The 21,258-nt window shown below is 44.8% G+C and overlaps 1 protein-coding gene across 1 annotated transcript in view; it reads right to left on the bottom strand.

Annotated features, from left to right (window-relative positions):
• The window catches only part of LOC146172506 (DNA (cytosine-5)-methyltransferase 3B-like), a 242,252-nt gene extending 230,262 nt beyond the window's left edge, over nucleotides 1–11,990 (bottom strand). The window contains exons 1-2 of the mRNA XM_084585780.1: nucleotides 11,964–11,990; nucleotides 8,371–8,511 (exon numbers count right to left, since the gene is read on the bottom strand). Of these exons, the coding sequence (XP_084441906.1) occupies nucleotides 8,371–8,511; nucleotides 11,964–11,990 (168 nt within the window). The remainder of the gene's footprint in view (nucleotides 1–8,370; nucleotides 8,512–11,963) is intronic.
• Nucleotides 11,991–21,258: the final 9,268 nt, after the last annotated feature.

Below are 21,258 nucleotides of genomic sequence, written 5' to 3'. Positions count from 1 at the left end.
CCTGCTCGCGGCATCCCGTGCTACAAGCGTTGCAAACTCGTGTACTTTCATAGCTATGGCCGCGTATTTTTTGACGTTCTGCTAAGCAACAAGCCGTTCAAACGATACTGTAGGCAAGACAAGGCTTCAGTACGCAGTCGCTGCGCTGTCGGCCGTAATCGAAGACATCGGGCGGCACCATAATCTATACATCGATCTTTAAACATGATACAGTGGGCAAATGAATAACTTTGTGAAGCAGACCCGCTCGTATTTTTTGCGCACTCGGGCGCCGACGAGTAGCTTCCGTCAACAGATGCCGTCATAACCTTGGTTAACGACGCAAACCGAGGTCGTCAAGCTCAGTTTGCGGCAACCGCGGTTAGTGGTGCAACCATGGTTTGGTCCGCCGTGTAACATAGAATAACCACGGGTTCGCGGTTACACTAACCGTCGCTGCGCGAACTGGCGAACTCCTCAGGCGTGTGCGAGTGAGGACGGGTTGGCGGGGTTGGCGCGAGTACGGCAGCGAGCGAGCACGCGGCAACCGGAGGTTCGTCGAAGTGACATATGTTTGGGCGGAGCTTTGAACTTGCTTGTATTCTTTGTTTTTTTTATGGCTCCCTTCGGCATACGAGTTGAGAGGGAAAATTGGAAGGGTCATTTTTAACCGCCGATATCTCTGGTGTTGCAGAAGCTAGATCGAAAATTTTTGCGGGAGAATGATGGGTGGTTCAATAACTATCAGTGTTATGGCGTTGTTTACCCTTCTTTGTGACCCCTTTCAGGGGACCTTTGAAGCAAGCATTTCAGAAGAATAATGTGATTGAATGCTCAAGTAGCCCTGTTGCAGTGACCCAGTAGTTAAGGTATTTCTGGACACCTGCGGAGTTGAGAGAAGCCTCACAGGCTACCATTGCAGAAGGACTGCAGGCAGTGTTCTGAAGATGCAGGCAAACCCTGAGAAAGTGATGGCAATCATGACTAAGTTTCGTTATATGCTTGTTGCTGAAATGAACGTTAAAAGTAGTAGTAGCACATCAACAGTATAATTCTGAACCTTGACCTTAAACACCATTTTCTGCCATTACTTATGCATATCTTCTCTTTTTTTTAAATCTAATACAAGAGGTGGTCAGAGAAAACCCAAGTGATGTATCAACTGCCAAAAGGATCTCGGGCCAAAAGGCCATTGATGATATTTTTGCAGAAGTCAGTTGCATTGGCCGTCAGAAGGAAATGTGTGAAAATAAAATTGCATAGATCATGTGAAGTCCTATGTTGCAATCCATGGGAACAGGGCATCACTCACTTCTTTTGTGCAGGGTGTACTCTGTCCTACATGCTAGTATCACGCATTGTCTAGTATGCTGGCTAGCTAGTGCCAGTGTGCCACTGTGCCAGCACACTGTCATCCAGTGTGCCAGTGTTCCAGTACCCAGTGCCACACTGGTCCGATAATCATGTATGGCACTGGCCCAGTGTGTCCCAGTGCCACTGCATGTTCCAATAGGGTGGTAATTATAGCATTGAGTCAAGAAATAGAAGGGGTAGTTATTGAGTTCGCTGAACACAATAACCTACAAATCGTGAATACCTCCTTCTACAAATGGAAAAACTAGACGCAGACATGAAAAAGCTGTAATGAGGAGACTAAGAAGGAAATTGGCTTCATACTATAGGATCTAAAGGTAAGCAGAAAGATTCTATGAAATGATTCCAGGTTGGCAAGGCAATAGTCTAGGTTTGAAGAGGAAACGAAAACAACTAGTAAGAAGTTCACCAACAAAATAATGATAAGGGGGAAATAAGGGGGAAAATAGAATAATTCAAGATCTTGCCACTGAATAGATATTCAATGCTAAGGGAGTAAGCCAACCTTGAGCAAACATTGAACATATATTCAGAAATATCATTACTTAGTGTGCAGTGGAAGTGGGCAGCAGGATAGTTAGAGATAATACTAGTAAATTGTCTAACGAGACGAAAGATTCGATTAAGAAATGCCAAAGTATGAAAGCCTCCAACCCAAGAGGTTAGAACTGGCAGAGATATCAAAGCTAATCAATAAGAGACATAAGGCAGTAAACACAGAGAAAATTGAGCATGCTCCACAGAACAGCCATAGCCAGAAAATGGTGAAGAGGAAATTGGGCTGGGGCAAAAAATGTATGAACTGAGGGACAAGGCAGACAGTGTCATTACAAATATAGAAAAGTTAATCAAGGTAGCTGAGGAGTTATATATTGTTATATACAGTAGCCAATGTAGTAGTCAGGACAATAATGAAATTGGCAGTAGTGAAGAGTGATCGGATGTGCTGCCAGTACTGAAGGATCAGGTTAAGAAAGTTTTAGAAGCTATAGAAAGAGGAGAAAGCAGCTGGGGAGGCACAGGTAACTATGCATATTTGTTTAAAGGTGGGGAAGATATCATGACAGAAAAACTGGCTACCCTGTAATATGCAATGCCTGATGATATCAAAAGTGCTTGAGTCATGGAAGCATGCCAAAGTACTTAAATTCATAAGGCGACGCTTATTGAAAAATTTGACTTGTCAGCTTACTATCCGTTATGTAGAAGGCAATTACTAAGGTAACCACTAATAGGATCAAGACAAAATTAAGTCTTGAATCTATCAACAGATGAGACAGGTTTTCAGAAACAGTACTCTACCATCAATCATATCCACACATTAACCAGGCAAAGAAAAGTGCTCTGAATATAACCAGCCCCTTCACATAGCATTCATTGACTATGAGGAAGCATTTGACTCAGTCAAAACCTCAGCAGTCATGCAGGTATTGCAAAATCAGGGTGTATGTGAGCTATAGGTGAGTACTAGAAGATATCTATAGGGGCTGGCTGCACAGCAATTATAGTTCTGCATGAAGAAAGTAATAACATTCTAATTAAGAGTGCTGTTAGGCAAGAAGATGCAATCTCCCCTTGCTATTTACAGCTTGATTAGAGGACATATTCAGACATGGAATGGGAGCAGTTAGGTGTCAGGGTTAATGGAGAGTATCACAGTAACCAGGGATATGCTGATGACACTGCCTTTTCTAAGTAACTCAGCCAACAGTTGCAACAAATGTATAATAGCCTAGAGAGAAGCAGAAAGGTAGGCCTAAAGATTAATAGGCAGAAGAATAAGGTAATGATGAACAGCCTGGGAAAAGAACAGTAGTTTAATTTAGGTTGTGAAGATATATCTACATAGGATGAGTAGTAACTGCAGATCCTAACCATGAAAGGGAAATAAATAGAAGAATATAATAAGGATGGAGTACACTTGGCAAGTACTCAGACTATGGTTAGCAGCATACCTGCATCACTCACAAGGAAGTTCAGTTCAGTTCAGTCGTTCCGTCGTGTCCGACTTTTCGTGACCCTATGGACCATGTCGCGCCACGCTTTCCGGTCTCTCACAATCTTCCTAACATCACATAACTTCATCTGCAGTGCCTCGAGGATGCCATCTAACCATCGCATTCACTGCCTACCCCTTCTCCGGCGACCCTCAACCTTTCCCAACATCAAATCTTTCTCCAGCGACTCTTCTCTTCTCATCAGATGACCAAAGTAGCTGAGCTTTAACTTTAACTTCAGTCAGGGTTTACGGTCGACAGTATCGACTCATTTGATCTTCTGGCAGTCCAAGGAACTCTCAAGAGTCTTCGCCAGCACCACAATTCAAATGCGTCCATACATCACAACTGCATCCATACATAACAACTGGATAGACCATAGCGCGAGTTATACGGATGTTGGTTAGCAGACTAATGTCTCTGCTCTTTACTAGGTGGTCAAGGCTAACCATTGCTTTCTTTCCCAGAAGCAGGCGTCTCCTAATTTCATGGCTGCAGTCTCCTTCCGAGGTAATCTTGGAGCCCAAGAAGAGAAAATCTGTCACAGCTTCCACTTCTTGTCCATTGATGCTCCAGGACTTGATAGGGCAAGACGCCATGATCTTTGTCTTTTTAATTTTCAGTTTAAGCCCAAACTTCTCACTCTCTTCTTGTACGCGCATCAGAAGTCTCTTGAGTTCCACTTCACTTTCTGGCATTAAAGTGGTATCATCCACATATCTAAGGTTGTTGATACGTTTTCCAGCAATCTTCACTCCAGCTGAAGACTTGTCGAGACCGGTCTTCCTCATGATGCACTCTGCATATAGGTTAAATAGGCAGGGCGACAGTATGCAGCCTTGCCTCACTCCTATCTCGATCGGAAACCAATCAGTAAGACCATGCCTAGTTCTGACTGTGGCCTTTTGGCCTTCATAAAGGTTCCTGAGGAGACAGATGAGGTGAAGTGGAACTCCCATCTCTTGGAGAGCTTGCCACAATCTGCTGTGATCTATGCAGTCAAACGCTTTTGCATAATCAATAAAGCAGAAGTAGATGGGTTTCTGGAACTCTCTTGCTTTTTGCATGATCCAGCGAAGGTTGGCAATTTGGTCTCTAGTTCCTCTGCCCTTGCAAAACCCAGCTTGCACGTTCGGAAGCTCCCGATCCACATACTGCTACAGCCTACCTTGGAGGATTTTCAACATCACCTTGCTAGCATGCGAAATAAGCGCAATCGTGCGGTAGTTGGAACAATCTTTGGCACTGCCTTTCTTTGGAATGGGGATGTAAACTGACCTCCTCCAAACCTGTGGCCACTGCAGGGTTGTCCAAATCTTCTGACATACCGTATGCAGAATGTTAACATCATCATGGTTGAGGTTTTGAAGCAACTCAGCTGGAATGCCATCAATTCCGCTAGCTTTGTTCTTAGCAAGGCTGGCTAAGGCCCATTCAACTTCACTCTTCAGGATGCCTGGCTCGAGATCAGTAATGACAACCGTCTTATGTTGGGTTTGCACATTCGGGTCCTTCTTGTACAGTTCTGTGTATTCCTGCCACCTCTTCTTTATCTCTGAGGCTTCAGTGAGGTCCTTGCTTCGTTTGTCCTTTATCACACCCAGCTTAGCACAGAAGCTTCCTTTGATATCTGTGATTGTCTTATACAGAGCTCTTGCGTTCCTTAATTGGCTATTGTCCTCAAATGCTTGGCACTGTATGTTCAGGAAAGCATTCTTATCTCTCCTTACTATTTTCTGAAAATCCGCATTGAGAACCTTGTATCTTTCTCTTTCCCCCATAACTTTTGCCATCCTCCTTTCCTCAGCTATTTGCAAAGCCTCTTGAGATAACCAATTTGCTTTCTTGCATTTTTTTTGCTTTGGAACTACCTTAGTAGCAACTTCTTGTATTATATCACAAACATCAGTCCACATCTCTTCGGGCTCTCTGTCTTCTAGATCTAATTCTTGAAATCAATTCCTCACTTCCACAGCATATTCTAATGGAATTTGATCCAGATCATACCTGAAAGGCCTTCTAGTTTTCTGCGTTTTCCTCAATCGAAGCTTAATTTTGGCAACAAGAAGCTGATGATCGGTGCCACAATCGGCCCCAGGCCTTGTTTTTACTGCTTCTATAGCGCTTCTCCATCTCTGCCAGCAAAGAATATAATCGATCTGATTCCTGTTCAAACCATCCGGTGAAGTCCATGTGTACAGGTGCCTCTTGTGCTGTTGAAAATGAGTATTCGCTATGGTCAGGTTGTTTTCTTGACAAAACTCTACTAGCCTCTGCCCAGCTTCATTTGGCGCACCTAGACCGAACTTGCCTATAATTCTGGATATTTCTTCACTCCCGACCTTAGCATTCCAGTCTCCTATGAGAAAAATGTCTGATGATGGGGTGCGGTCTAAAAGGCATTGTAGGTCCACATAAAATCTCTCAATGTCAGCTTCTTCAGCAGTAGTGGTGGTCGGTGCATAGACTTGGATAACTGTTATGTTGAAAGGGTGACCTTGGATCCGAAGTGAAATCATTCGGTCGTTTTTGGAATTGTACCCTAGCACTGCTTTGCCCATTCTTCTGTTTACTATGAGAGCGACCCCATTCCTTCTCTTGGATTCGTGCCCACAATAAAAGACATAATGGTCGCCGGAGTTACATTCTCCCATTCCGGTCAACTTGAGCTCGCTGATACCCAAGATATCAATGTTCAATCTGTCCATTTCTCGCTTGACGACATCCAGTTTACCTTGCGTCATAGATCTTACATTCCAAGTTACTATGTGATATATCTCCTTGCAACATCGGACTTTCCGGTCGCTGCCTGACACATCCACAACTGAGCCTCCTTTTGGCTTTAGCCCAGCCGCTTCATTCGTCCTGGAGCTACTAGAAATCACCCTTTGTTCATCCTCAGTAACATGTGGGATGCCTTCCAACCTGGGGGGCTCATCTTCCGGCACCATATCATTAATGGTATTGTGACTGGCCATAGGGTTTTCTTGGCAGGAAATACTGGAGTGGGTTGCCATTACCTTCTCCAGTGAATCACATTTTGTCAGAACTCTCTGCCGTGACCTGTCTATCTTGGGTGGCCCTACACAGCAGAGCTCATGACTTCATTGAGTTTCGTAAGCCCCTCCGCCACGAGGAAAGTATATAACAATTATCTCTTACTGGTACTCACATATGAAGCTGAAACATGGAGGCTAATGGAAAGGGTTCTACATAAGTTAAGAACAATGCAAAGAGCTATGGAACAAAAATGGTAGGTGTAAATTTAGAAGACAGGAAGCATGCAAAGAAGGTCAGAGAAATAGCTCACATTACTGATATTTTGGTCAAAATTAAGAAGAAATGGGCATGGGCAAGACATTTAGTGTGAAAACAGGATAACGGATGGTCGCTAAGAGTAACCAATTGGATTCCAAGGCAAGCGAAGCATAGTAGGGGCAGCAGAAAATTAGACAGATGGATGAGGTTAAGAAGTTGCAAGGGTCAAGTGCATATAGCTAACACAGGACCAGGGAATTGGAGAAAAATAGGAGAGGCATTTGCCCTGAAGTGGGTATAGTCTGGCTGATGATGATGACAACTGAATCATGCTGCAGAAGCCTGGCATCAATATTAATCTCTACACACTACATGGCCTGGCTAAGAAGTAAGATTTGTGCAATAAACTGAGACGCTCACCCCAGTTAGACCTGATCTGACCCACTTTGTATGAACACTTGGAAAAATTGTGTGCCAGAAGGCCAATTTCTGCAATGGTTATTGTAGAAGAAAAAACATAAAAAAATACGGCACCATCACTTTGGCTTTAGTTGTTCATTTCCCACTTGCGCGCTCAACCCAGTTAGACCTGATCTGACCCACTTTGTATGAACACTTAGAAAAATTGTGTGCCAGAAGGCCAATTTCTGCAATGGCTATTGTAGAAGAAAAAACATCCAAAAATGAGACACCATCAGTTTGGCTTTAGTTGTTCAGTCCCCCCTTGCTTTGTGACATGCTACTCTGGATTACAGAGATTTTTACACTTTTCTCTAGGAATACTGGCTGTGGCATCTTAAGTGCCACCTGTTTTCCTCTACCATATACATCCATTGAGCTATTGCATGCAAAGCAACCTGCACATCTGTCTGATGAGTGATGCATCTTAGAAAATAGAGAAGCCAAAGGTGCAAGAAAAACAAAAATCACTACCAGGGTTGCAATGCTACTGGCTGTCATAGAAAGCTGTCTTAGTTCAAGATGCAGGACAATCTAAAGCTGTCCACCATAAGGCCTTAGGAAATGAGTCACACCAAATCCATTTTTGTTCACTGTAAACAATACTATGAATCACACAGTGTACATCAATGGCAGCAGCCCTGGTGCCCTGGGCAGGCTTGCTGAAGCCAAAAATGCCTCCAAATATCCCAGTCAACTACTTCTGCCCTCATACCTGAATGGCCCACCCATCTATAATGAATGACAATTATGCCTTGTAAACCTACTATCAATGAAAATAAACACTGAACATTTGTTATCATCTGCTAGCAATGCAATGCATACAACTTTTGCATGAAGCTTTGGATTCTCACAACACATCAACTGCACCCGACTGCTTGCAGTAATATCCAAAAATGAAGGAGGTTTAACAGTAATTAAGCTTGTTTATAATGAGAAAAACCACCCACTGCACTGTTTACACGTTACCTCTGAAATATCAGTTGAACAGGGCACTGTCTTGGAAACAGCTGTGCTTGCCCTTGAAAGGCCAAGAGGGCACCACTACCTAGGCCAGTTTGCAGACATGCAAATGTTAGACAGGTTTGTCGAGACTCTGAACCTCAGATAAGTGCTTTCACACAAAAAGAACCAAAACCACAAATGAAAACTGAAGCTGATTGCGTATTTATGCCATGAGTGATGTCTTTTGTGGCACATAAAAAAAACATTAGAGCCTCTGCTGGAAGCTACTGCACTGCTTGCCAACCACAGGCTGACGTAGGGAAAAGCCCCATGAAAATAGTTGCCCAGAGAGACCAACCTGGGACACCTTGTGTTCTTTGAGCCAGCAGACCCATACGCAGCCGGGCAAAGCTGGTGCCTGGCCACACATGGCCGAGTCCACGACCACAGCTGGCCAAGGACGTGCCGAACCCAGCTGTGCCCACACCAGGGCACCAACCTGCACACAGGAAACTTGCTCACCACCACTGCCAGCTGACAAGAACACATTTCAGGCTTTCCATTCTCTTTTTGCACAGAATAATGCCACTTTTCTTTCTCCTTGTGCTGGCTTGTCTAAATGAAACGAATATGAGCCTGTGCTAGAGTGAACTAGAATATACTGTAAAGTGAATGGAGTCATTTCCCATGGGGTGCTTGTCCACAAAAATAGCACACAAAGCAGTGGTACTGCTGCTGGCCACTCGAAGGCATTTACACACATTGCTATGGCTTTTTTTAGTTTTTCTGCAAAAGGAATTCATTAACTTGCATTGCACCGCAGTTCTATTTAGCTGTGCAGACTGTAAGCCAGCAGTGTTTTTGAGTGCAAACTGACAACTGCTCAAGTGCCACTACAATCCATATTTTTTTGGTGGCACTGCAACCGCACTATCTTGAAATCATGCTGAAACAATGTTTTTGGGGCCACATGGAGACCCTTACCCATTACACTATAAACTATTCTTGTTCATTATACCTGTGCAGTTGCAACCGCACTATCTTGAAATCATGCCGAAACAATGTTTTTGGGGCCACATGGAGACCCTTACCCATTACACTATAAACTATTCTTGTTCATTATACCTGTGCCACATAAAGGGCTACAGTTACATTAAAAAAGGAAGACACTAATGCAGATAAAGATAAGACAGCTACAAGGACATGCACTTGAATGCCTCTCTGAAGTGCTTGTCTTAGTTCCTCTCTCCTCTTTGTCTGGATTCATGCTTCTTTTTTAAATAACATGACCACCTGTCACAGCAAAAAGTTTTATCTGGATGAGCTGAAGCTTCAAATCCCCTGTAAGCGATTCTGTCTACTGTAACATGTAACAATAAACTTTCTGTCTTGTCTGATTAATCCATCACTTTGCGATCCAGCAAAAAAGATAACAGGATGAGACAAAGATAGGCTCACTCTTAACACCAAGAAAACTGAGCATACAGTGCTACTCAAGAAGAGAGAATATTATGATAGCAACAACTCAAGTCTAATCCTGAATGGTACATTTGCTTCAGTCTCCTATATACTAAGCATTTGGGTATCGTCTTTGAGAGCATGTAGCACCAAGTAAGCAGAAGACCATCATATTTTTAGGAAAACTAATGAATGCATTTATGCTCTAATTTTGTGTATACCGCATTTTGTGCTTGAGCAAAGTCACTTGTACTGCTGCCTAGTGACATGAGACCAGTACCTGAAGATGTAATTATAACCATTTACATGTAGATACGTGCCTTTTGCCCCTTAACCTTCACTAAAGTAACAACCCCTAGCCAGCCCTTTCATCAAATGAGAATACAACCACATCAGTTGCATACAAACTAAAGACAGCCCAAGCAATAAGTGCAACATATCATTTACCTATTACCCATGCTTAATCATGACTGACATAAACAAGAATGGGGACTAACAGATTCAACCTACCATCCAGTCAGAACACTTAGCAGAAAATTGGTAGAACCCAGCTGAAAAAGTTCATTAGTTCCAGTCGGAATTCCAGCTTGTGTTAACTAGAATAAAATGGAATTTGTGGGTTCCAATTGGCAATAGCTTGTCCAACTGATTTTGCTAGCAGGCATTATTTTCTCCTATTGAAATTTTAAATAGTAACAGAATATGGCGATGGACATAGTTGGCATACTTACCAGCAGTTAGAAACTTAATTGGTTACAATTAGAGGTTCAATGGGTTTCAGTAGGAAACTAGACTGATTCCAACTGGGCATCCAAATGTTTTCATTTACTGGTCCCCCTTCAATATCCCACTGGCTCCAAATGAAAATGAGGTGTTTTCTTATTGAAAACAAGGAATTAAGTTTAAAATGTCACGCTTGCTTTCCTTGGTCATCCAGCATGGATTTAAGCAGTTAATAAAAATATATTTTATGTGCATACCATGTTGCAGAGTATATAAAGTGAATGCTATTTTCGGCATAGTTTAATCTGGCTGACTCAAAAAATAATACCAAGTCAAATTATTGATGTTATAGATCATCATCATCATCATCAGCTTGACTATACCCACTGCAGGGCGAAGGTCTGTCCCATAGTTCTCCACTTAACCTGGTTCTGAGCTAGCTGTATCCACTTGACCCCTGCGAACTTCTTAACCTCATCTGCCCACCTAAATTTCTGCCGCCCCCTGCAATGCTTTCCTTCCCTTGGAATTCAGTTTGTTACCCTAAGTGACCATCGGTTATCCTCTCTTCGCCCTACATGTCCTGCCCATGTCCATTTCTTCCTAATTTCCACTAGAATGTCGGTAACTATATATAACAGATGTTATATATAGTTACAGGCAACTGCTTCTTTAAATATTCTTTTGAATACATGAAAACTTTTAAATGAATTTTGAGTTCTAGTTTAAAGGGAAAGGAAATATTTTCAAGATTTCCACAGAGCACATTTCTTGCAACTATTGTGAACTGATGTTTCATAATTGAGTACAGAATTGAAACCCTGCTAATAATTGAGTGAAAAACCTAACACACTTCATGGCAAAAGTATTTGTGAAAAATAAGCAGATTCAATGCTTTGGACGAGATCAGAACATGTGCACATATATAGGTGCATATCTACAGGCATACATATGTACAATATATCCCATGGGCATATGTACGACACTCCTTCAGCTGCTGTCTGCTAGTGTAGCAGATGATGCACGTTCTGATGATCACCTACATCACTCGAAGCGAGGTGCTGTGAAAACAATTATTTGCAAAAAAACTTCTAAAAATAATTATAATAGCATAATTTAAATATGTCACTTATCAGTTGCCATATAATTTCACTAATGCATGCTTTTTATATTTTTTGCTCAGTGTGCGGCATCATTGTTGTGCCTACCAAAGCTTGATGCCTACACCTTTAGCCTCCAGAAGACAAAAGTAGCCATTATGAAGTCTCGACTAGACAACTAGCGAGAGACAACATGGCAGTGACAATGGCAAGCATGATGGCAAGTTCGTGCAAATGCGTGTTTGCAAATCCTTTGTGGGGCTAGAATCCTGCGCTAATTATCTCTTACCCTAATTTAAACATAGCCATCATTATGAATGATTTTTCGGCATTTCATCTGACGGACTAGGTGGTATCACAACTTCTAGCAAAGCTTAAAAATGTGAAGCGACAAGGCCTACAACATGCTACTCTTCGGTAAGTAAAATGCTTCTCTTTTACTGTGGTCATTCTGCCCTGTGTAAATGTTCTAAGGTTGCGTTGGAATTCGGGTAAATTTTGAAAGCTTATTCAAGGCACTGACAAGGACCAACATTGACTTAAATGGGTCCGATGGCTGCAATGACTGCTGCTGTCCAAGTGAGGTGATAACTTTTGTTCTTCGTAGAACTTTTGTTCTTCGTAGACTGAAATGAGCTGCAGTGGTCTGTCGAACGAAGTTTGAATTTACCTGTGGCTCGAAAAAGACCCACTTCATTATCCGATTGTTGCAGCCATGGAACCGTCACTGCATATGCCGGTGACTTCACTGTGATCAACCAATAAGTTTATTTTCACATAAAATGTACAGCAGAAAAGGGTGACAGGAGAAAAAGCTGCTTTATTGCAGCTTGACTAAGGTCCAGTCACCCAGCAGCATTGATGAGCAATGCACTATTTACGTTTATACATAATTTGGCAGTTAGTAAAAGGAGAATGAACATGCAAAATACATAAGTAAAATGGTGTGCATCATCAAAGACTCCAATTACTAGGACAATATAGCATATTGTCACGCAAATGACGACGATGAAGGATGGTGATGGTGGGACAGAAGAGGAAGAAGAAGCGTTGGTGCCTGGGGCTCACCTTATCCCCCTGCCATATCACTGTAAATAAACACCCCTTTGCTATTTCATCGTAACAACTTGGTGGAAGCTGCTCCGTTCGATCCCCAAGTACGGCGCAGCAAGAACAACTGGAGTTTCGACGTAGTCGCCGCCTTGCTGGACTGCCACCGCTTCCAAACATCATGGACCACACCGATTCTAACCGTTCCAGCCGCGACGCTGCAAGCCAGGCTGGTGACAGGCCTGCCCCCTCCAGCTCTATTCCCTGCCAGCCTTACCGGGAACCACGACCGTTCGCAGGAGAGGAAGGTGAGGACGTTGAGAAGTGGCTACTTCATTATGAACGAGTTAGTCGGTACAACCGGTGGGACCCTATCACCATGCTCACAAATGTCGTCAACTCACACGGCAATGACATGGTTCGAGAATAACGAGGACAATTTGACAACTTGGGAACAGTTTGCCACCGAGATCAAACAGCGTTTTGGTGACTCTGTACCGAGCAAAAAGCGGGCTGAACAGACCCTTACCCAAAGAGCTCAATTGCCGGATGAAACTTGTACCACTTATACAGAAGAGATCCTCAGATTGTGCAGATGTGTCAATTCCAACATGCCCGAAGAAGACAGAGCCGGCCACATTTTGAAGGGTATCGCGGCTGACATGTACAACTTTTTAATCGCCAAAGACAGCCTTGAAACCGTCTCCGATGTCATTAAACACATCCGCGCTTTTCGAGCTCTGAAAACGCGTCGTATTGCCTACCGTGGCCAGCCTTGATGACCACGCCCAACTAGATCTTCCGTCGACGATTCGGCAAATCGTGCGGGAAGAACTCCTGCGGCTCAACCTACTTCCCCTGCACGAATCTGCTGAGGTCTCTGTCCAGAGGGTATCTAGACGGCCGGCTTCACCACCACAAGCGATTACCGTTCAGCCTTTCCCACAAGCTCCTGAAGTTGCAGCTTCCATTGACTATCCTCCTAAGCATTTCGCCAACCGGAATGCGTCGGTGCCTGATGCCCCAAGGTATGACGTCGCCTCAAGTGCACATAGATCTTCCATTCGATCTACCAGGATTCCTGAGCAGTATGAGCATTCAGCCAGACCTACAACGCACCCAGCTGTTCCCTGCTCTTATTCGCAACAGCATTTTCTACCTACCCCACCGATATGCTACCGCTGCAGCGTCGAAGGTCACATCGCCAGATACTGCCGCAGTAGGTTCCCACCTCGCTATAACCGTCCGGCACTTCCAACAGTACCCAACAATTGGCAATACAATCCCGTTTTTCAACAATCAAATACTCAGCGTGGGTATTACCGCAACATCCATAACCAGAATATCCGCGACCACTTCCCTGCATCTGATAGAAGTGTTACTCCACCACCCGTCTTCCGTGCGCATCGTTCTCCATCACCACGACGGCGCTCCATGTCGCCTCAGCATCCTCAGCAGGAAAACTAACCAGCGCGACCAATGGGGGTGAGGCCGCTGGAAATGTGCTGTGTGCCAACATCCCTCCAACTATAATGCTCAAAAACAAAATTCGTGTGTTTATTGATGGTGTGTATACATTAGCTTTGGTGGATACGGGTGCGCTGTGTCTGTGATGAGTAATCAGTTTAGGCGCTTGTTGGGACGCAAAGTGAAGTTTGAATATGACCGTGCTTCAACATTTTGTGGTGTGAGTGGAGAGGCGTTGCGGCCACTGGGTGTGTGTAGTGCGCAAGTGTCTGTGGGTGGTGCAATTTTTCAAGCCGAATTCGTAGTCTTACCCCACTCTACGCATGACATCATTTTAGGAATGGACTTCTTGAAGTTTTGTGGCGCTACCATGGACTGCCGAAGTCAAGAGGTTCATTTTGATGGCTCGCATCTGCCGACACTTTTTGAAAGTGGCCGTGATGAAGAAACAGTTTTTAGTATTACCGAGGACACAGTAGTTCCCCCCTTATCTGCCATGTTCGTCCCCGTGTCCGTTCCACTTCTTGAGAAGGTTTCATTCCAGGCCATGGTGCACCCAGTTCACTCAGCATGCATGAAGAAAAATGTAATTATCCCTCACTGTATGATATCCGTGCATCATGGTAGTGCCTCGTTATAGACCATTAATCCATCGTCCGAGCCTGCAGTTTTACCAATGGGATTGAAGCTTGCCTCCTGTGGACCCGATGCGCCCCACGTCGTTGCTTTGGTCACAGATGCTACGAGTGCCACCGTACCTCTGAGTGCTGATGAAACTTCGATCTTCTGCATGATCAGCGCCGATCTCAGCTCACCTCAACGCCGTACTCTTGTGGATATTCTTCTACCTTTTTCGCCTATGTTTGACTTTTCTGAAACAGATGGACCAACCTCTCGCCCTGCACATAGGACCCATCATAGCATCGACACTGGTTCGGCTCGTCCCATTCGTCAAAAGCCATATCGCGTGTCCCCATCTGAGCGCAAAGTCATTCATGAGCAAGTGGAGGACATGCTACAGAAGAAGATGATACAGGAGTCATCTAGCCCCTGGGCTGCCCCTGTTATTCTTGTACGCAAGAAAGACGCTTCGTGGCGATTCTGCGTCGATTATCGGCGTCTAAATTCTGTTACGAAAAAGGACGTCTATCCTCTTCCTCGCATAGACGATGCCTTCGACTGCCTCTCTGGTGCGTCCTATTTTTCTTGTCTTGATCTCAGATCTGGCTACTGGCGAATTCCAATGGACCCTGCGGATAAGAAAAAAACAGCCTTCGTAACGCCAGATGGCCTTTATGAGTTTAATGTTATGCCATTTGGGCTGTGTAATGCGCCAGCTACATTTGAACGCTTTATGGACACAGTTTTGCGCGGCTTAAAATGGGACATTTGTCTTTGCTATCTGGACGATGTCGTCTTATTTGGGAAATCCTTCCAAGAACACAATGACCGTCTAGTACGTGTCTTGAATTGTCTGCACAACGCCGCCCTAATTCTGAACTCCAAAAAGTGCCGCTTTGGAGAGCGCCAAGCGCTGGTGCTAGGACACCTTGTCAATGGTGATGGTGTAATGCCGGATCCCCAGAAAACTGCCGCTGTTGAGTCTTTTAAACCCCTGCAGACAGTGAAGGAGTTGCACAGTTTTCTAGGGTTGTGGTCGTATTTTAGACGCTTTATACATCGCTTTGCTGACGTTGCTTACCCATTGACGTGCCTTCTCCACAAAAACTCTACATTTAACTGGACACCAGACTGCGACGCGTCATTCCGTCAACTGAAGTTTCTTTTAATATCGAAACCCATCCTACGTCACTTCGATCCTACTGCAATGACAGAAGTACACACGGACGCTAGTGGAATCAGTCTCGGTGCAGTCCTTGTCCAACGGCACAATGAACGAGAACATGTTATCGCGTACGCAAGTCGTACCCTGAGCAAGCCGGAGCGAAACTACACAGTCACCGAACAGGAATGCCTAGCTGTAGTTTTTGCTGTGCAGCGTTTCCATTCATATTTGTACGGACGTTTGTTTACTATCGTAACTGACCATCATTCACTCTGTTGGTTGCGGAACCTTCGAGACCCATGTGGTCGCCTCGCACGCTGGGCCCTCCGGTTACAGGAATATGACTTTGCCGTGGTTTACAAAAGCGGGAGGCGTCATGCAGACGCAGATTGTCTTTCTAGGATGCCAATGGCCACGACTGGACCTGAAAGCGACGATTTCGACAATTATATATCGACCCTCGAGCCAGCATTCCCCGACACGAATGTTTTCAAAACGGAACAGCAAAATGATACCAGTCTGCAGCCTCTCTTTGCCCAAGCCAGCGTACCTACAAGCCGTTTTTGTGTGCGTGATGGCCTCCTATGGAAAAAGAGTTATTCGCCTGTCGGCCAGCGATACTACTCGTAGTTCCCAAGACGTTGTGCATGGACGTATTGCGTGTTATGCATGATGATCCAACTTCTGGGCATTTGGAATCTGTTCGAACACTCCACCGTGCTCAAGAAAGATTTTACTGACCCAGAATGTGCTCGACGGTTGAACAATACGTTGCCAGTTGCAAGCAATGTCAACGCCACAAACGTCCAACTGCAACTCCGTCTGGCTTGCTGCACCCTGTGAAGACCCCGACAGCACCGTTTGATCAAGTAGGCATTGACCTCGTAGGTCCGTTTCCGAAGTCCGTGGATGGAAATCGCTGGATTGTAATCTGCGTGGACTATCTCACACGTTACTGTGAAACCGCCGCTCTTCCACCTGCTACGGCGCATCAGGTGTCGCTTTTCTTGCTGCACTCAGTCATCTTACGACACGGGCCGCCACGAATTGTCATCACTGACCGGGGCCGACAATTCACTGCTGATGTTGTTGAAGAGCTCATGCGTTTATGCGCCGTAACTTTCCGACACTCGACGCCATACCATCCCCAGACAAATGGCTTGACTGAGCGCGTCAACAGAACGCTTATCAACATGCTAGCCATGTATGTGGACGCAGGGCATAAGAACTGGGACACCATACTGCCCTTCATCACGTATGCGTTTAATACCGCCACGCATGAGACGACTGGGTACAGTCCATTTTTTCTGCTCTATGCCAGACCGCCACGCTACTCTCTGGATACTATCCTGCCCTTCACAAGCCGTGAAGACCCCTGCCTGGCTGAGACCCTCTGTCTCGCCGAAGAAGCTCAGAGAATCGCCCGATTACGGTCTGGTGCTTCACAAGAACGTTCTAAAGTGCGATACGATGCCAGTCACCGGCGGGTCACGTACTCTGTAGGTGATTTAGTCTGGCTATGGCGTCCAATTCGGCGCCGTGGCCTACATCAAAAACTCTTGGCCCATTATGACGGCCCATATGTGGTTCTCAAACGCCTTAGTGATTTAACTTATGGAATAGCCCGCCTGACAGCATCGGGTCACCGGTCTGCCAAAACCGAACTGTGTCATGTTGCCCGCTTGAAGCCGTGTCAGCCTCGCACGACTCACGAACACGCCCAGAGGGCTTCGTCTGAGTAGGGGGGAAATGTCACGCTAATGACGACGATGAAGGATGGTGATGGTGGGACAGAAGAGGAAGAAGAAGCGTTGGTGCCTGGGGCTAGTAGGCTTCACCTTATCCCCCTGCCATATCACTGTAAATAAACACCCCTTTGCTATTTCATCGTAACAATATTATACCACAATAGATTGTGTACAGGTGCAGTAAACACTATATAAACAGTTCAGCAATGCTCTTTTATGGCAGAATTGAGATATCAATCTGTAACGCGTCCCACTGATTTATTAGTGTTGGTAACATAAGTTGAGTCATTATTTCACCATAATTAGTTGGTGTTGACAGAACCAGCCAAGTTGATGAATTACGAAAACAATAGTTACTGAAAGGTTTTATTAGTTGGGCTAAATATAAAAATAGGTCTAAGGTACCTTTAATGGCCCGTTTATAGGTGCAAAGTAATTTATGCATATATATATATCTTGCGCCTTAATGATCCCGTGTGTACGAAAAAGTGGTGCTGTGTGTTCCAAGGCTGACACATTTTCAACTGTGCAGAAAGCTCATTTCTGGAGGATGGAAAGTTAGTGCATATTTGTTGCAGTGGTGTTGCTACAAACTAAAACACAATAATACAAATGGGAATGAAAAAGAGCATAGTAGATCATGCATTTTACTGCAGCTGGAAGAAAATGGTGACCTCGGATGATGTGAAGCACTAGCAGTTAGGTTTAAAACTAGAAAGTCAGGCCAAAAATAAGTGAACAGGCAAAGACCGATGTCTGAATGATTTGGTCAACACCTCTTGCAACTAGCTTTATACATGATGTGATTGTATGAGAAGCTACCCCCTCCTGCCCCGCCAAAATCAGGCGCAGTTTTTTTTAACTTACTTATAAGAATGGCTATATTTAGAGTACTTAGCAGTGTAATGAGGGAAAAAACATCAGCCTGCTAATAGGAAGGTTATGTTCACCAGCAGTTTTGATGGAGGTGGATTGTGCAGCACTGATACCTGACCATTAATGCAAAACATCTTTTCATCACTTGGCTTGGCTTGATGCTGCATGGCAGAATCATTTTTTGTGAATACTGCTATGTTAGAACACTGTAGCACATATGAAAACACTCCAGAAATTCTTGCACATTTTTCAATGCTTTGCAGTTAATGTGCAGTCAGGGCAACTTGGGTTGATGAGAGATTTGCTGTTTTGTTGTGTCGTCATCTTAAACTGCGAGCTCTTAATGAGACATTTTTTTGCTAACTGGGTATTATGGCAGGTTTGGGGGCAAATCATGGTAACAGCCATTCAATGTATAAGAACATGCTTTTAATTTGCTTATCACTGCTGGCTTTGATCTTATCTATGTAAGCTATGTCTTGGACTCCCTCATGGCTTCTGTGACAACACTCGTAAAACCCTTGAAGTAAGAGGTCATTATCAACTTTCTTGTAGACTACCGGTGACTGTGTGCACTCATGCTAGTTTTCCAGTAATCTGCATCATAATAATTTTGAAGGCATGCACTGTGCAGCAGTGGAATTTGGGTACTTCATTCCATGCCCTTCAATCTGTGTGGGACTTTTTTCAGCACCTACAAATGTAATCCTTGTGACTGTGCTGCGGTATCAAGCTGCCTACTTTATTGCATGGTTACTGACTGTCCTACCTCTGCACTGTCAACACTACCATGAGTAGACTGGCTTTCAGGACTCATTCATTTTGGGGGTCTTTTTACTATAACTACTGCAGGTGGGTGTGTCTCAAGTTGCATCCCAGCTAAGATGGAAGTGTGTTTCGCAAAGCAGCCAGGCCTCACTGGTACATTTTACATGCAACCTCACTGGCTACACCAGTAGTTACGAGGCACTAATCTGAGACCATGCACTCACAGTGCTCCTATGAACAGCTTTTTCATTTATGAATGAATGAAACAGTGGGTGTATATGGTCTTTAGTGCAATATGCATATGCTCACTCAGCATGTAAGGGCCTACAACCTGTCACTTACTCCATTTGGAATCACCATACAGGAAAATATTCAGGAACCACATGCTTGTACAACTCTTCACCTGTCCCTATGTGGATTCTCGCCATATGTGTTGTGTTCTGCATTTGCATGTGGTTTTGCATTTTATTCATTCCAGAGAAAAAACTTGCAGTAGATGACTTGTACTTGCTAATTAAACTACGCTTTGCTAAAGGCTGGTTCGCACTAACGACTCGCGGAGGTCGTGCGGCTCGATTCGTCATGGAGGGGGCGACCAGCAACAAGCGCCAATCGACAGTGTTCACACCGGCGTGCGACTCCCTTCACAACAACCCTGCCACTGAACGAGATTTGAACGAAGAGCCGACTTTCGCGCCTTTATGGCCTCTGATACCACACTCAGGGTAGATCAATTCGGACTCATTTCGGGTATGAATATATGAAATTATCAGCGAGGAAGAAGATCTTATTGTTATGCCCATGTTTATGGCTGTTGTGACAGCCAAAGCGCTATAGTTCTACGAAGTTGGAAGTGACAGTGGTGTGTGCGCTGTTGTTCGCGGTCTCGTGAAATAGCAGGTCACGAAATCACCTCATGCCTCAGCGTTGAGCACATGGCCAAGGATACGAGTACAAACGTGAATTAGTATGCTTCACTCTCGCAGTGCTCCTAACTGTGGGCGCAGTAAGTCAATCGTGCCCACGCGCGCATGCACTCTTGAATTTTTCCGCCTTGGAAGGAGGCAGAAGCGCTGTGCTAGACTGCAACAGAAAGCAGCTACAGGACATGAGCATGCCACTGCAAATGGCTCGGGAGGCTGCCATGAAAGATGCGACAGACCTCATCAATGAAAAGACTGCAGGTCTTAGAAGGCAAGCCAGGAGGTAATTCAAAATTTTATGCCATTTTGTGCGCGACATTCAAAAAGCATCTAAGCTTGTCAGCTCTGTCATTATTTATGCTTGCCTTTATTTCTTTAGGGAACAAGCTGCCAGTGGAGCACTGCAGGGAGCAACCTCACAAGCAGCTATGGTAGATAGCGATTACTAAAGAATGCATCCCTAGCAAAAAAGACCAATAGGGTGCGTTATTGGTTTTATAAGAATCGGTATTGGTTCTGTAGGTATTCTATGTGTTTTATCTGCATTTCTATGAGACTTATTCAGAAACTCATAAATCTTATAGACTGGTACATATTTGTCCTATAGGCAATAGTATTGGTTTCATAGGTTTATCGGTGGGTTGTATAAGAAAAGTATCAGACCAGTGCAGAAGCCCATACATCTTATAGGCTGATACATGCTTGTCTTGTAGACTACTACATATTGGTTCATGTGTCTGATACATCAGTATGCCTTTGTTTATGGGTCTTGCAGTACGTTGGAGATTTTAGGTCTTTGTCATTGTTTCCTTTTCCATCTCGGACACATCCCCAAAACTCACGCATTCATCCCGTTTATTGAGTGTTGCCGTAACGTACAATATTAGCCGCAATAACAATTGTGAACGCTGCGCGCGGTCTCAACAAACTACGTACGGTTGGAGCCGCAAGACGCGCGACGCTGTTGCTACTGGATCACTGAATGGAGATGGGAAAGCACGCGGATATAGCACGGTTCTGTCGGGGCCCAGCTCAGTCACAATCACCTACATGTGCAGAGCAGGACGGTGAAATGGATTGAGAGGCGCGCGTCCAAGCAACTGCAACGCTGCAACCGCCGCCGAAGCGAGAGGAGTCGACATTGAGCACGCGACGAGTACGGCTCGAGCTGCCGACGCGGTAGCGCGATGCCGGCGGCGCTTCGCAGCGGAGAGGTAGGTTTCCTTTCTCTCACTCCCACTCCCGCGCAAGCGTTCCCGTGCTGGCCTCTCTCATCCTCCTTTCCACCTCTCCTCTGGGCGCGCATGCGCAGCTCCGTAGAGGCATTGGCGCTGGCGCTGGCGCGAT

This window comes from Amblyomma maculatum, unplaced genomic scaffold (assembly GCF_055883805.1).
Source record: "Amblyomma maculatum isolate TAMU_Amacu unplaced genomic scaffold, ASM5588380v1 scaffold_13, whole genome shotgun sequence".
In the NCBI taxonomy this organism is placed as follows: Eukaryota; Metazoa; Arthropoda; class Arachnida; order Ixodida; family Ixodidae; genus Amblyomma; species Amblyomma maculatum.
Note: the sequence above shows the minus strand (reverse complement) of the source record. Positions and strands in the feature narration are given on the sequence as shown.